The sequence below is a fragment of the Elephas maximus genome, chromosome 11, assembly GCF_024166365.1.
Source record: "Elephas maximus indicus isolate mEleMax1 chromosome 11, mEleMax1 primary haplotype, whole genome shotgun sequence".
Lineage (NCBI taxonomy): Eukaryota > Metazoa > Chordata > Mammalia > Proboscidea > Elephantidae > Elephas > Elephas maximus.
Window position 1 is genome coordinate 67,202,972 of NC_064829.1, and position 16,372 is coordinate 67,219,343.

The 16,372-nt window shown below is 42.7% G+C and overlaps 1 protein-coding gene across 2 annotated transcripts in view; it reads right to left on the minus strand.

Moving 5' to 3' along the window:
- ALPK2 (alpha kinase 2) overlaps window positions 1–16,372 on the minus strand; it is a 133,293-nt gene that overhangs the window by 99,370 nt on the left and 17,551 nt on the right. For both annotated transcript variants that reach the window (XM_049900959.1, XM_049900960.1), the window contains 2 exons: window positions 10,633–10,761; window positions 6,486–6,603 (listed from right to left, as the gene is read on the minus strand). In XM_049900959.1, coding sequence (XP_049756916.1) covers window positions 6,486–6,603; window positions 10,633–10,741 — 227 coding nt within the window. In that variant the 5' untranslated portion in view covers window positions 10,742–10,761. The remainder of the gene's footprint in view (window positions 1–6,485; window positions 6,604–10,632; window positions 10,762–16,372) is intronic.

The window sequence follows — 16,372 nt, forward strand, 5'->3', positions numbered from 1 at the left end:
GGCCTGATTCACATTTTTGAGTTCTGCAATGACTCAGAACTGAGTTAATGCTTCAAGATTTGAACTAAGCAGTTGCCCCCAGCTCCTTATACCTTCTCTGTATCTGTCCTGCCTGCCCAGGTGGAGCCCAGCTCTTGTCCTGAGCCTGGCTTCTTAGCTCCTAAGTAAGCAGCAGTCACGCTACACCAACTCTCAAACCTGCTCTCATATTTTCATTCAAGAATTCATCGCCAAAAGATCAGTAGTTCAAATCCACCAGGTGTTCCTTGGAAGCCCTATGGGGCAGTTCTACCCTGTCCCATAGGGTTACTGTGAGTCAGAATGGCTTTGGTTTTAGGCTCTGTTCTAAAAACCTTAGGTCCATTATCTCGTTTAATCTTCACTCAAACGTGCAAGATAGATACTATTATTATTACTATTTTACAGAAACAGAAACTGAGGCAGACGGGGTTAAGCAATCTGCCCAAATAAGAGGTAGGGCCAAGATTTGAACCTGAGCAGTCTGACCGTGGACATGGCCTTCAAAACCATCCACATCATAAAGGGCTGCAAATCTCTAACTGTTAACCAATGAGCTCCTGCCTACCCTCCCTGGCCTGGTCCTAGCCTGTCCTTGCACATGGCCAAGGCACCCTTCATACCTGATTTGAGGATCTCCCATATTTGGGGCAGGGTCAGACAAAACACCCCATATCCAAGGTCCTCTGACAGGCCAAGTCAACTTTTGGGGCTCATGTGTGCTCTACAGGGGTGTTCTGGGAGGATCCAGAGCAGGACTCAAGATCTGTGAGTGACACTCAGGATCTGCGAGCAAGACTCAAGCTGAGGGGCAAAAGGCACTGGGACTGGCCCAATATTGTAGGGTTCAGAAAGAAGGCAACTGGAGCCTATGTTCTGGAAAAGGACAAGCCAGGAGGTCAAGAGTGATGGAGTCAGAGGCAGGCAGAGAAGAGGCCAGGGTAGAAAGCAAATGGCAGTTCATGGACAACTCTAAGACAGAGCAAGGGGAGGCAGAAGAGGTGGGGCAGGGGTAGGAGAGATGTCTGGGCATGATGGGGCAAAGGTGGAGGGAACTTTCATGGGATGCCTTCAGCTGAGCCACCAAGTTGGCAGAATATGGCTATGAAGTCTGGGCTGGTAGGACAAAGACATGTCCTTAAACCAAACCTTGTTCTTAGACCTGCCTCTCTATCTACAGAGCTGGACTCAGAAGGTTCCAGCTCTGGCCCCTCACTAGCTGACTGAATGCCTTTGTCAAGTAACTTCCTTATGATGTTTACCTTAAAAAGGGTGTTGGTCAAGTGATCTCCAAATGAAAATACTGTGATTTCCCCATCATTGAGACTCCCCATCTTTTCAGTCCTTCAAAGTGTCTGACCATGATTCCGTGATTATAAAGCAGAACTGGACTTCAGTTGGCCCAAGAACTTCCCTATCACTGGTCTGCTCTAAGTTCTCAGAAAGTGTTAACAGTGACATTTTTAGAGACATTCGCCTAATTTGCAGTGATCAGGGTATGTTTTCCTGCCTGTCTCAAGGTGTTAGGAGGGGCTCTTGGATAAATCTGTCACCTGTCCCATATTAGCGGTGATTTGCCCTGAAAAGTCAGCACTATAGTGGGAGTAGCCACCCATGTCCCAAAAAAAGATGAGTGAGCACATGGGAAAAGCTGAGTAGCCCATGGCCTGGATATTGTGATCATTCACTCCCCTGAGACACTCACCTACAAATTCACAACTGTAATGTGGTGACGGACAATGGATTTTTGGCAGCAGACCTATTACCCCTGGGACAAAATGGAAGTTTCTCGTCAGACCCTCGGAACTCATTTAGGTGGCACTCCAAGCATGGTGTGAGGAAGGGCCATGGTGCACGCCCACTGAATTAATTCAGGAAGAATGCTGCAGGAGCTGCCTCAGCCCAGTGCTGGAAACAGAGACCTCTCAGGTGCCAAAAAGTTCTGTCAGTCATCCTTAAGACTTATTGCACCTACTTAAGCTCTCAGTAACACAAAGTTCACATTTCTAACTTTGGATGATAGCATTTTCTGTCTTAGCCAAGACATAGTAAGATTCAGTCATCTTTATTTCTACCCAATGATTCCTTAATCAAGCACATTAATTATATTTCACCCTCCAAGAGGCATACAGCAGAGGGGGAGGAATGGTGCCAAACTAAGCTGCCTTTCTTCTCTCCTAATTGCCCTATTTCAATCAGTTCCAAAATTATAATTCAGCATGGGGAGCATGTTTAAAACACAAAATAGCTATTATTTATTGAGTATTCTAAAATCATTGCATGTGTCAATTTAATCCCCACACCAATCCTATTAAGCAGGTGCTATTTTTATCCTCATTTTATTATTCTACTGCCCTAGGAAACTGAGGCGCACAGAGGTTAAGTAGCTTGCCCAAAATGATACAGCTTGTAAAAGGCAGGTCTGGGATTTAAATTTAGACAACCTGTTTTCAGGTTGGCAAGAAAAAATGCAAGCAGTATTATAAAAATAACTTTTAATCTTTGAAAGCCATTTGCACACCATACCATTCATTTTCCTAACTGGTATTTAACATACTGGTATAAGTTAAATTGTGTGGTGCAAACAGTTAATGCACTCAACTGCTAACTGAAAGGATTCAGGTTCAAGTCCACCCAGAGACTCCTGAAAAGCAAGCCCCGGTGATCTACTTCCAAAAAATCAGCCACTGAAAACGCCATGGAGCGCAGTTCTACCGTGACATATACGGGGTCACCATGAGTCAGAACTGATTCAACAGCAACTGTTCTGGTTTTATAAATTAAACAACGTTACAAATGGGTGTTTAGGACGTAAAGCATTTTTCATCTTAAGGCAACATATTGGGATCGTATTGGAATTCTGATTTCATCAGTCAAGGCTGAAACCCAAACATTAGTGGTTCTCAAAAGCCCACCTACTGATGCTAACGTGCGGCTACAGATCACAGTGGCTGGAGTAAAAAGTCAGAATTTTCAAATATCATTGTTGTTGTTAGGTGCCATCGAGTTGGCTCCGACTCATAGCGACCCTACGAACAACAGAACAAAACCCTGCCCGGTCCTGTGCCATCCTCACAATCGTTGTTATGCTTGAGCCCATTGCTGCAGCCACTGCATCCAGAATCTTTACTCCTAAGCAGCAAAATGCCATCACATCTATTATTATACGGCCTTACCATCATTCTTTGCATTAGGACAAAATCACTTCTCCTCGGCAGATGGACTACTTTTCAAAATGGCAGGCTTGGCTTTAAGAGTGGATTCTGTCACATTAAATCCTTAATTTTTATGGTAAATTACTACTCTGCTGGACCTCAGGGCAGAGAATGGGTGACTCCCTGCCCCACCCATAGTGGTCAGCTTCCTTCTAGTCTCCTCTCTTGTTGGGTCCTTCTCATTCTAACCTGGCCACCTGCCCCTGGGCTTCATTACGGCCTTATGCCCCCGTTCCATGACACCACATAAACAGTTTTTGCCTACTTTCTTAGTCCTGTATAAACAACAAAGAGCATTAATAGCAAATCTCAATTCTTAAATAGCATTCCATCAGTTAAAAAAAAACACATTAACCTTATCTTCTGGCTGAAAAGGGAGTATAATATTTTGGTTTAGCGTGAGACTAAAATTACTCAAGAAATATGTATTGAGTGCTCAGAGGGAGAAAGTCAAGGGTGGGAACATACAAAGATATACAGTATGTAGATCCTCAAGGATCTTACAGCCTAGGCCAAGGGTCAGCCACAGGCCAAATCTGGTCCCCTACTTGTTTTTATAAATGAAGTTTTACTGGACCACAATTCACACTTATTTATTTGCTTATTGTCTATGGGTGCTTTTGCACTACAACAGCAGAATTGAGTAGTTGTGGCAGAGACCATCTGGCCTACGAAGCCTAAAATATTTATTCCCAGGCCCTTTATCGGAAAGGCTTATCAACCCTGATCCAAACAAACAAATGAAAAATATAGCCCTCTACCCATCCATCCCTTTAACAAATATTTATGTTGCAGACACTGTGCCAGGCTCTAGGGGGGGCATTAGTGTGAAACAGAGAAGGTTCCTGTTGTTGAGTCTACTGAACTATCCATCAATCCTAAACAATAAATAAGCTCCCAAACAGAGGCCAGTGCTATCCTCTCAAAGGAGAAGATAATGTTTGGGGCTGGATAGACCCATGGGTATCTAGAATTGCCTGCGGACTTTAAGGATAGATTCTAAGTTGAATGGGGTGAAGAGGGAGGAGCAGGAGGCCTTAGCAAGATTGGAATGAAGAGGCAGGAAAGTTCAAGCCATGGTAGAGGGGCAGCAAATGCCAGTTTGGCTGTGTCACAGGTATACTGGAGTAGGGGGAGACGAATGGCTTCATTTGTTTGCTGCCTATCTTCCATGCTGGATTCTGAGTTTTATGAGGGTGTGAATAAGGCCTGTGTTGCTCACCCGTAGCCCTAGATTAGGCAAAATGATTGGCATATAGTATCTGATTTATGAACATCATTTAAAGAATTATGGAATAGATGAATAAATGAACGTCTTAAATGTCAGGCGAGACGTGTTGTAAGACAGTTGAATCAAGCATTTCAACCATGGTAGAATTATCTCTGATCTTATTTTGAAACAAAAGGGTGGATGGGGAGATAAGAAAGCTAGTGTTTGGCGAACAACTACTACACAACAAGCCTTTTATGAGCAATAAATCATTTAATAATCTCAGCCATCCTTTTATTTTACAGGGGAAGAAATTGAGTCTCAGAGAGGTTTAAACAACTGTCTAAGGTCACACAGCAGAAGATGAAAGAGCTGGAATTCAAACCCAAGTCTTACTTTTTTATTCTCAGAGCTAGGCTATCAGCTTATCCTCTTGTTACTGGTCATTTTCATTTCATGCTTTGCAGAAACCCAAGGTTCTTCAGAGCGCCCCTATAGAGCACCACCACCAGCCCAGTAGCACTGGGGGCCAACAGCCCAGACTTCCCACCCCATTTCAACCAGGGCAGTCCTCATCTTCTCTGTTTTATGTATAAAGCTTCCTGATTTCTTCTGAACAAATAGTTCTTAGAGAACGAAAAAGAACTAAACCACTGCATGGGTTGCCATGAGTCTGAATTGGCTTGACAGCAATGGGTTTGGATTTGGGTTTTAGTACTGGTCCATGCTACTTCCTAAAATAAAGACAGAAGATACAGCTTCTAGCCTTAACCCCATCACCAGTTTGCTATGGGATCATAGTCACTTCTCCTTCCTCCCCTATCTTACACATAAAAGATTGGATAACCCCAGCATGCTTTATTTTTTTATATATAATTTTATTTATTTTTATTGTTGTTAAGAATATATACCACAAAACATACACTAATTCAACAGTTTCTACATGTACATTTTAGTGTCATTGATTACATTCTTTCAGTTCTATAACCATTCTCACCCTCATTTTCTGAGTTGTTCCTCCTCCATTAACATAAATTCACTGCCGCTTAAGGTTCCTATCTAATCCTTCAAGTTGCTGTTGTCATTTTGATCCCATATAGACAGTTCTTAAAAGAGCATAAAGCTCAAATCAGACATTTTTTAGTAGCCAAGCTGAACTATTTTGGTTTTAAGAAGACTACAGGGGATATTTTCAGTTTAATGTTTAAGGATTATCTCAGGACAATAGTTTCAGGGGTTCATCTACTGCCCATGGCTCCAGGAAGTATGGAGCCCATGAAAATTTGAAATTCTGTTCTACATCTTCCCCCTTTTGATCAGGATTCTTCTATGGAATCTTTGATCAAAGTGTTTAGTAGTGGTAGTTCGGCACCATTCAATTCTGATCTCATGCCAAAGGAGGCAGTTGTTCACAGAGGCAATTCACCACACGTTCCATATCCTCCTCCTATTTCTGACTCTCCTTTTTCCCCTGTTGTTCCAGGAGAATAGAGACCAATTGTTGTGCCTTGGATGGCAGCTCTAGCATGCTTTCTTAACTTTCCAGAAAGAGCAAGCTCATTTAATGAATGAAAATGGGTGGGTCACCTTGAATAAAATTCTAGATGAAGTTGTAACACCATCAGTGGTGGCGAATTAGGGAAGCGTAATTAGTTACTGGGCAGAGCTGAGCAAATTATCCTTGCTGGATATGTTGGCTGATGCCTGCCAATAGCATCTTAAATTATTACTCTAAAAGCAAACGTGAGTCATCCTTTGGCCTTAGTTCATATTGTTGTTGTTGTGTGCTGTCGAGTCAATTCTGACTCATATCAACCCTATATGATGGAGTAGAACTGCTACATAGGGTTTCCTAGGATGTAATCTTTATGGGAGCAGATCACCAGGTCTTTTCTCCTGTGGAGCTGCTGCTGGGTTTGAACCAACAACTTTTCGGTTAGCAACTGAGCGTTTAACCATTGCTCCACCGGGGCTCCTTATGACCAACACATGACAGAATGTAAGGATGTTAATGAGCAGTCCACAGAGACATGGCTACTTACCAGTAGAGATGTAACACATGAACATACTGATTCTCAAAGAACTCATAACTGGAAGCAATGCCGCACTCACCAATGGCTTGACCATTCTTATACCAAGTTACTTCTGGCTTGGGCTGACCTAACAATACAGAAACAAGAATATTCTTAACACTTTAAGTGTCTTTTAGAAAAAGAAAACCACAAATCTAAAAACAAGAATGGGTAATGAGCAACACGGATGAACATGATGGAGTTTATGCCAGTTGAAACTGAAAAGCTTCTTCTCACTAATATAAATGCATTGTTCAATAAGCATTTATTGAGCAAGTTATGTGCCTAAGATGGTGCTATGCTGGTTGGGAGTGAAAGATACAAGGAGGAAAAATGTCTCACAGACCTGTCAATAAAAATTATGCAAAACTTGGAAATAAGACAAAAATGTGGATGGTATATCCTTTCAATGTCATATATGGGTAGAAGCCCGTCCAAGAATTACCTAGAGGAATATACTTTGTTTCGTTCAATTATTACTATTGATTAAAATTCCCGGACTTAGTGAAGTTACATGTTAACTTGTAGATTTTATCCAATTGAGATGCAAATAATTTCCTTCTGGCAGAAAAAGGTAACCCCATAAGTTATGGTTTATTGCCTTATAGGACATTGACCAGTGCTCCACCTAACCCAGCAATCTTATCCTAACATTCCTTTATCAAGTTGCCTCTAAATTTTTAGCTCCTCTAATTGGTTGGGTAATGTTCTTTGACCAGGCCTCAATACTTTCTGGTTCCCTTCTTAACTAATGAGTTGAATAAAATCTTTGAAATGTTCACTTCACATATGTATGTGTGTCATTTTATCTCTTTTAAAATTATAATATAGCAGTGCTCAAAAGACAGCATACGCTATGGTACAGAAGAGAAAAGAACAAAGTGGATTAGCGAATGATATTTTCTTCCTGAGCACAACAGTGTTTGGGATGCTGGTGTCCAGGCTGGTACTGTGCATGTGCGACTGATGGCATCACAGACCTATGCTCTCTCCCTCACAAAGGGTTCCTCCTTCCCTGGTGATCATTAACTGGATGTAATGCTAATGAGCTGATCTGATAAAACCCCAGGAATTCCATCCTCCCCTTGGGACTTTTTTTCCCTTTGTTACAGGGCAGGAAGGTTTACGGCAAGTTCCAAAGAGCCTTCTCACTAGCCTCCATGTCACTGAGAATCTACGGAAACGTAACACATATACAAGAAGGAAAGCCCAGTCCTTAGAGACAATACACCATGCTGAATCCATCCCGGGAATGTTTGTGGGCTTCTGTCTTATTTGTTGCATGATTTTCTGGCAAGCAACCTCAGAGCCCACTAAGATAAGAACTCTAGAAGTGAAAAGCTAAAAGAGGTCAAGAGGTAATCAGGTAAAATCAGTGAGACCCGTACTGGGGGCAGGGTCTGCGAACACTCAGGGGCCCTCTCCCCTGCTCCATGTCTCATTTAATCTTTGGCCTCCTGGCTAAGCTACTTCTGTGCCGATGCCAGGAATGTGCTTTTTGGCAACACTGGGTGTTCCTACTTCCTCCTTCAGGTAGGCACGCAGCAGTTGGTCGCTGGAGCCAGGAGCAGACACACCTGCAGGCAAGAACATGTCCTTCTCCACAGCTGTGTGGCTAAGCTTCTCTCAGACAAATGACTAAACCATCAAAAATGGGTTTCCCTGAAAACCTTCAAGGAGATTGCTGGTCATAACACATTTTTCCCCGTTCTTATCAGCGTGGTGTCTCTTTTCAGTCAGTTTTTGTTAGATTCCTTCTCGTTCTTGTTGTTGGCTGCCGTCAGGTTGGTCCCTGACTCATGGTGACTCCACGCACAGTGGAAAAAAACTGCTCAGTCCTGCACCATCCCCACGATCTGCTGCAGATGAGACCGCTGGGATCCATAGCGTGTTCACTGGCTTATCGTCAGAAGGAGATCAACAGGCCTTTTTTCCTAGTCTGTGTGAGTCTAGAAGTTCTGCTGCAACCTGTTCAGCATCACAGCAACATGCAAGTCTCCACTGACAGACAGGTGGTGGTCGAGCATGAGCTGGATTGGCTGCGAGTGGAATCTAGGTCTCCTGCACGGGAGGCGAGAATTCCACCACTGAACCATCAGGGCCGCATAGAGTCCTTCTTAGGAGGCATTTAATTGCTCCTTTTTTGTGTATGTGGTTTTTTGGAAAAGTACACATAATATGCGTGAGCTGAGCCTGGGGAACACATTCTCATCTCTTGGACTCTAGTTTTTCATTCAGACTCACGGGGCTGGTTGATTTCCCCGGTTTCTTAAAGGCTGACTATTTTTTCCCCTCAGTGCAGTATAGATCTGAATAATTGACCAGAAAAGAGACTAGCGTCGGGAAGTGGTATCTTGTACCTTGTGGGCGTTTCTCTTTTCTCCCTCCACTTGCAGGAAACCTCACCCGAACATCCCACCCTTGCTTTCTGAATCTACCTGCAGATCATGTATCGAGAGGCACCTTCTGAACACGTCAGGAGTATCCGGCTAATGTGGCTGGAGCCAGTAGCCAAAGTTAGGGTATATCCAAACACTGGGGCTTCCTGGAAAAACATGGGCACATACTCTAAATGCTCAGGGTTAACTGTGTTCTCCCTCTTTTGGAAAGACTATAGACAAGCAGGGAGAAAGAAAGGAGGCTGGAAGACTACAGTGTCCATGTAAACTTGATACTGTGAACTACAGAGTTAACACAGCAGGTCTGCTTGCAACGTGGGCCCTCGGCTGGCTTCTGACAACTTAGATTTCAGGGAAGTTCCCACCATGCCCTAAATTATAAGACTGTCTCACTGCACCTACACTGTACAAACAATATGGTTTATGCTGAACACCTGCTTTCCATCTGGGAGTCTGAAATTTTGGTATGTGCTGGAGAGAGGGTACCCAGGTGACTAGCCCCCAATAAAAACCCTGGGCAGTGACTCTATAATGAGTGTCTCTGGTAGGCAGCATTTCCCACGTGTTGTTACAACTCTTGGCTGACTCAATTAAATGCATCCTGTGTGAGTCCACTTAGAGACGTCTCTTGGCTGACTTTTTGACAGTAGATTGCCAGACCTTTCTTCTGAGGTGTCTCTGTGTGGACAAGAACTTTCAACCTTTCAGATAGCAGCTGAGCACGTTAACTATTTCCACCACCCAAGGACTCCCCATGAGTGGAAATCAACTTGATGGCAACTGGTTACCTTCTCCCTTTGCTTATTTAGCTTTGTATCCTTTTGCTGTAAAAAAAATCTTCATGGTTAAAAAAAAATCTTTGTGGTGAGGATGACCAAAAAAAGAAGAAATAAAGGAGGCTTGCCTCTGGGCTTGGAGTGGCTGGGTGTACGGTTCTGCCCTGGAGCAGCTAGACTGAAGACGAGATTTCGTGATGACTTTCTGCTAAGGAGGTGCAGACGTTTCAGGAGATGGCTCTTCTCCCTGTACTTAGGAAAACGGATCCAGGAGAGAAGAGCTTCCCTTCAGCTTTCAGGAAAGACCACCAGTGCTTTCTTGTTTTTTGATGGTAGAGACATAATCCAATTATTTTGTTTTTATTTCCTTTTAATAGTAAATCCTTTTTTACCATTGGAGATACCAACACTTGATCAACTCTGACTTATTTAGCCACCCATTCTCCAGTCCAAGGGGAATTCTAGTCCCCTGTTTTTCCTCCACTAGGCACTGGGTTTTGGGTAAGCCCCTTTTGCCTCAATTTTAACCATTTCACTGCTTATTGACATGCCTGAAGAAGGCAAGCAGTGGAGAGACTAATTTAGCCAGTTTGGGGATCTCAACAAAAGAGCAGCGGAGGAAGAGTTCAAGGGATTATCTGAAGTGAAGTTATTGGTGTCATTCCATGTCTTACAGGAAAATAAGAGTGGATTATCTGAAAAAATAATCGGAGTGAGAGTTGCCTAAACAAGAGCTACAGCATGAAGTGAGAAAGATCACTAAAATACATCCAGGAAGTTACTTGAAATCTTTCAGAAAAAAAAGAAAATTTAATTGCTCAATCAATTACTCAGAGCAAACATCCCAGGTAATTTTCCCAAATGGCATTTAAACGAGGCCCATGTGAGCCAAAGGCATGGTCTGCAGGGAGATTCAGAGTCTGATGAGTCAGGGATGGTTACCAGATATGATGCAGCGAAGCTTGATGTCTGACTTCTCTGGAACCTTCTGAGAAAACAATGTAGATAAGAAACAAAGTGTGCGCCTTGGGGGCACTCCTACGTCTGTCATCCTTTCATGCCCACGTGAATCTGAAAAATAGAAATTCCTAGTATCACCATTTGTTCTGGGATTTCTCTGGCCTTCCTAGGAATTCAAGAAGCCATGCACCTCCATTAGTGACCCTTAGGGAGAAAAGGAGGAGTCCCTCGATGTTGCAAATGGTTAAGCACTAGAATACTAACTAAAACGTTGGTGGTTCAAACTCACCTGGAGGTGCCTTGAAAGGAAGACCTAATGATCTGCTTCTGAAAGGTCACAGCCTTGAAAATCCTATGGTGCACGGTTCTACTCTGCACACATGGGGTCTCCGTGAGTCAGAGTTGACTTGGTGACAACTGGTTTGGCTTCTTTTTAGGAAGAGAAGGAGTATGGAGCTATTCTGTTGGTTTACAAAAGGCTTAGGCATTGACACTCAGAGCAGAGGGCAGGTGGAAAGTCTTAGCCCATGGCTTCTCAACCTCAACTACTGACATTTGGGCTAGATACTTCGTTGTGGAGGCTGCCCTGTGCATTGTACGATGATTAACAGCATACTTGGCCTCTGTCCACTAGACGCAAGCAGCACCCTGCCAGTCGTGACAATCAAGAATGTCTCCAGACATTGCCAAATGTCCCTTTGGGGACAGCCCTGGTTGAGACTTACCAGTCCTAGACAGTTCCCAGTGCAGCCAGAGCCAACGTTGGGCAGGAGGACTTGGGTGAGTGTAAGGCTGATGCCACCTTCTGCCACCTTTTTCTCTCCTTAGTCTAAATCTCATATTGTTCTCAAAAAGGTGCATTTGCATTTTTGCCTCTGAAGAGAGGAGTCTATTAAATCCACATGAATTTCTAGGTGGGAGAGATTTTAAAATTGGGAAAGCACTGCTCCTTCTGAGCACCAGCCAGGTGGCCAGGGGAGAGCAGAGACTGGGCTAGCATTTTTGAGCCCAGCACTTAGTCATTGATACAAACCAAACCAAACCCACTGCTGTCGAGTCAATTCCGACTCACAGAGACCCTATAGGACAGCGTACAGTTGCCCCATAGGGTTTCCACGAAGCAGCTGGTAGATTCGAACTGCAGCCTCTTGGTTAGCAGCCAAGCTCTTAACCACTGAGCTACTAGGAGTCCACATTAAATACCCCATTGGTCACTAGGTATATTATTTCATTTACTCTCTTTTAAACTACCTATAGGATGGTTATCAATACCTCCTGTATCTTATAGATGAAGAACCTGAAGCTCAGAAAGGTGCAACTTGCTCAGGATCACAGCTCAGGTGGCTGCTGTCATGGGACCGCCTTTTATGGTTCCTGGAGCTGTGCGGTGCACAACATGCACAGATGTGCGGCAGCCCTAGGAACCAGGTCTGTCTGGGTGCAGGGGACTCTTCTCAGTCTTCCATGCATACATGCTTCCAGCACCACTCGGCCAGTCTACTCCTTTGTGGAGCCACAAGCTTAGAAATTGCATTTAGCATTCAGCAATTCCTTTGGAATGGGCACAAATACGAAACTCTGCCTGGGAGAGATCCATATTTGTATCCATTCCAAAGGAACTGCCAGAAATTCAAGCTGGATTCAGAGGAGGATGTGGAACAGGGGATATCATTGCTGATGTCAGATGAATTTTGGCTGAAAGCAAAGAATACCAGAAAGATGTTTACCTGTGTTTCATTGACTATGCAAAGGCATTCGACTATGTGGATCATAACAAATTATGGATAACACTGCAGCAAAGAATGGGAATTCCAAGAACACTTAATTGTGCTCGTGAAACGGAAATTTGCATTTAGCTCTATGCAAACAGTGGTATCTCACTGCTTCTGCACACCATGGGGCTCAATAAAAGGAAAGAAGCACATCTCAGCAGGATACAGTGGGCATGACCTGGGGAGGGGGTTAGAAACTGCGAATAGTGAATTCAGGGATGCTGAGGTTCCTAAGGAGCCCTGGTGGCACAGTGGTTAAGAACTATGGCTGCTAATCTAAAGGTCAGCAGTCTGATTCCACCAGCTGCTCATTGGAAACCCTATGGAGCAGTACTACTTTGTCCTAGATGGTCACTATGAGTCAGAATGGACTTGACAGAAACAGGTATGGAGGGTCCTAAAACAGAAGCCTGAGCCAAGCTCTTGGTGGGAGAAGCTGGATCTAAAAGGCCACATTCGTACTACAGATTCTGATTCATGGTAACCCCACATGTGCAGAGGAGGACTGTGCTTCATAGGGTTCCGAAGGCTGTGACCTTTCAGAAGCAGATCATCGGGACTTTCTCCCAAGGCACCTTAAGGGAGTCAGTAGCAGCTTCTTAACGACTGACTTAACTCCCCTGTCTTTTCTCCTACTTTATCACGTTGTTTCCAGAAAGAGGTTGCCAGAATCAATTTCTCAAATAACAGATCAAGGTTTCAGCAACACCTAAAGACCTTCTGGTGAGTAGGAGTGAGTAGAAGGAGAGAGAACTAGGGTGGGAGGCAGACCATGTTTGAAAGCCTTTGCCTCAGTAGCAGACTAGCTGCTTTTGCAGGGCCCAGTTCAAAACAGAAATGAGGGGCTCCTTGTTCATGTATTATTAACAATTGCAAGATGGCGGCAACAGAGCATTAAACCAAGTGTGAGGCCCTTCTGAGCATGGGTCTTGGCCACGGGTTCCACTTCCATGAGGCTAGTCTGCTTGGTAGACACAACCCTTGAAACATTCTGCTCACAAATGCCTCCTACTCCTTTCTTCTCAGGCCTCTGTTATTCTCACTCAGTTTCCTTAATCTCAAGATGTTCTGTTTAGACTATGGTGAGTCCTTGAAGAAACTAACAAACAAAAAATTATTCCCAAACTGCCCCTGCATGAAACACCCAACCTCTCTGAATATCAGTTTAAAAAATATTAATTCAGGAGAATGCATTGCCTCCCCTTCCTGAGGAAGACTATGTGCAGGAAGCAACTTCGTGAGGTGAAACTAAGCCACGAAATGGGTGGAAAGAGCTGTAAAATTGAAGAAGTTACATGTTAGCATCAAAAAGGAAGAAAACTACTTGGACATGAGGCAGAACACACAGGCTGGGAGGGAAGCTTTAAGAAAGAAGTTTGAAGAGCTCGAAGGGGCCTGTGATATGTGTAGAAGACTGCGCAAGAGAGATTGGAAAGAAGATTTTAAGAAATTTTGCTTTGTGATTGTGAACTGGATCTTTTTTACATTGTTTAATAAAAAATTGAATTGCATTTCCAATTACTTTTGGTTATAGGGCTATTTTTTTTTTAATGCGATTGTACAGAGACTGGGCCACATGGCATATCTGGTTAATACGTATTATATTTATTTAAGACTATCAGAAAACCCTCTCAGTGATGATGGTAAGTTTCTTGCACAGAATAGGAAGAGATTTCACATGCAACATGGCAGATTATATTACAAATTATGTTACAAGTACATTTGGTAATTGAGTAATTGGAGGGCTCCAATGGGTATAAAAAGGCCAGATTTGGCAAATATTATTTATTAGAAGTTATAGTAATGTGTACTAGAAAAGTTGCTCCCAACTAGGTTGAAAAAAATTAAAAAGGATAAATTCTATGATATCCATTTAGCAAAAGCACGAAAATGTTTAAAGAAAACTTGGTGAGTGTTGTTGAATATTATATGAATAAACAAAAAGGCAAGAGTGAATGTTGATACATAAGTGGAAAACCATGCCTTGCTCATGAATAGGAAGACTTAACATTGTAAAAATGTCTATTCTACCAAAAGCGATCTATAGACACAATGCAATTCTGATCCAAATTCCAACAACATTTTTTTAATGAGATGGAGAAACAAATCACCAACGTCATATGAAAGGGAAAGGGGTCCCAGATAAGTAAAGCATTACTGAAAAAGAAGAACAAAGTGGGAAGCCTCATACTACCTGATTTTAGAACCTATTATACCACCACAGTAGTCAAAACAGCCTGGTACTGGTACGATAACAGATACATAGACCAATGGAACAAAATTGAGAATTCAGACATAAATCCTTCCACATGTCAGCAGCTGATTTTTCACAAAGGCCTAAAGTCAGTTAAGTGGGGAAAAGACAGTCTCTTTAACAAATGGTACTGGCATAACTGGATATCCGTCTGCAAAAAAATGAAAGAAGACCCATACCTCACTCCAGTCGCAAAAACTAACTGAAAATGTATCAAAGACCTAAATATAAAATCTAAAACGATAAAGATCATGAAAGAAAAAATAGGAACAATGCTAGGAGCCCTAATACATGGCATAAACAGTATACGAAACATTACTAACAATGCACAAACGCCAGAAGAGAAAATACATAACTGGGGGCTCCTAAAAATCAAACACCTATGCTCATCCAAAGGCTTCACCAAAAGAGTAAAAAGATTACCTACAGACTGGGAAAAAGTTTTAGCTATGACATTTCAAATTAGCATCTGATCTCTAAAATCTACGTGATACTGCAAAAGCTCAACAAAAAGACAAATAACCCAATTAAAAAATGGGCAAAGGATATAAACAAGCACTTCACTAAAGATGACATTTAGGTAGCTAACAGATACATGAGGAAATGCTCACGATCATCAGCTATTAAAGAAATGCAAATCAAAACTAAAATGAGATTCCATCTCACTCCAATGAGGCTGGCATTAATTCAAAAAACACAAAATAATAAATGTTGGAGAGGTTGTGAAGAGACTGGAACACTTATACATTGCTGGTTGCAATGTAAAATGGTACAACCACTTTGGAAATCAATTTGGTGCTTCCTTAAAAAGCTAGAAATAGAACTACCATACGATCCAGCAATCCCACTCCTTGGAATATATCCTAGAGAAATAAGAGCCTTTGCACGAACAGATATATGCACACCCATGTTGACTGCAGCACTGTTACAATAGCAAAAAGATGGAAGCAACCAAGGTACCCATCAATGGATGAATGGATAAATAAATTATGGCATATTCACATGATAGAATACTACACATCAATAAAGAACAAAGATGAATCCGTGAAACATTTCATAACATGGAGGAATCTGGAAGGCATTATGCTGGGTGAAATGAGTCAGTTGCAAAAGGAGAAATATTGTACGAGACCACTATTACAAGAACTCAAGCAATAGTTTAAACAGAGAAGAAAACGTTTTTTGATGGGTACGAGAGTGGGGAGGGAGGGAGGGAGAGGGGTATTCACTAATTAGGTAGTAGACAAGAACTATTTTAGGTGAAGGGAAAGACAACACACAACACAGGAGAGGTCAGCACAACTGGACTAAACCAAAAGCAAAGACGTTTCCTGAATAAACCGAATGCTTCAAAGGCCAGCGTAGCAGGGATAAGGGTTTGGAGACCATGGTTTCAGGGGACATCTAGGTCAATTGGCATAATAAAATCTATAAGAAAACATTCTGTATCCCACCTTGGAGAGTGGCGTCCGGGGTCTTAAACTCTAACAAGTGGCCATTTAAGATGCATCAATTGGTCTAGATTCACCTGGAGCAAAGGAGAATGAAGAACACCAAACACACAAGGTAATTATGAGCCCAAGGGACAGAAAGCACCACATAACCAGAGCTACATCAGCCTGAGACCAGAAGAACTAGATGGTGCCGGGCTACAACCGATGACTGCCCTGACAGGGAACACAACAGCAAACCCCTG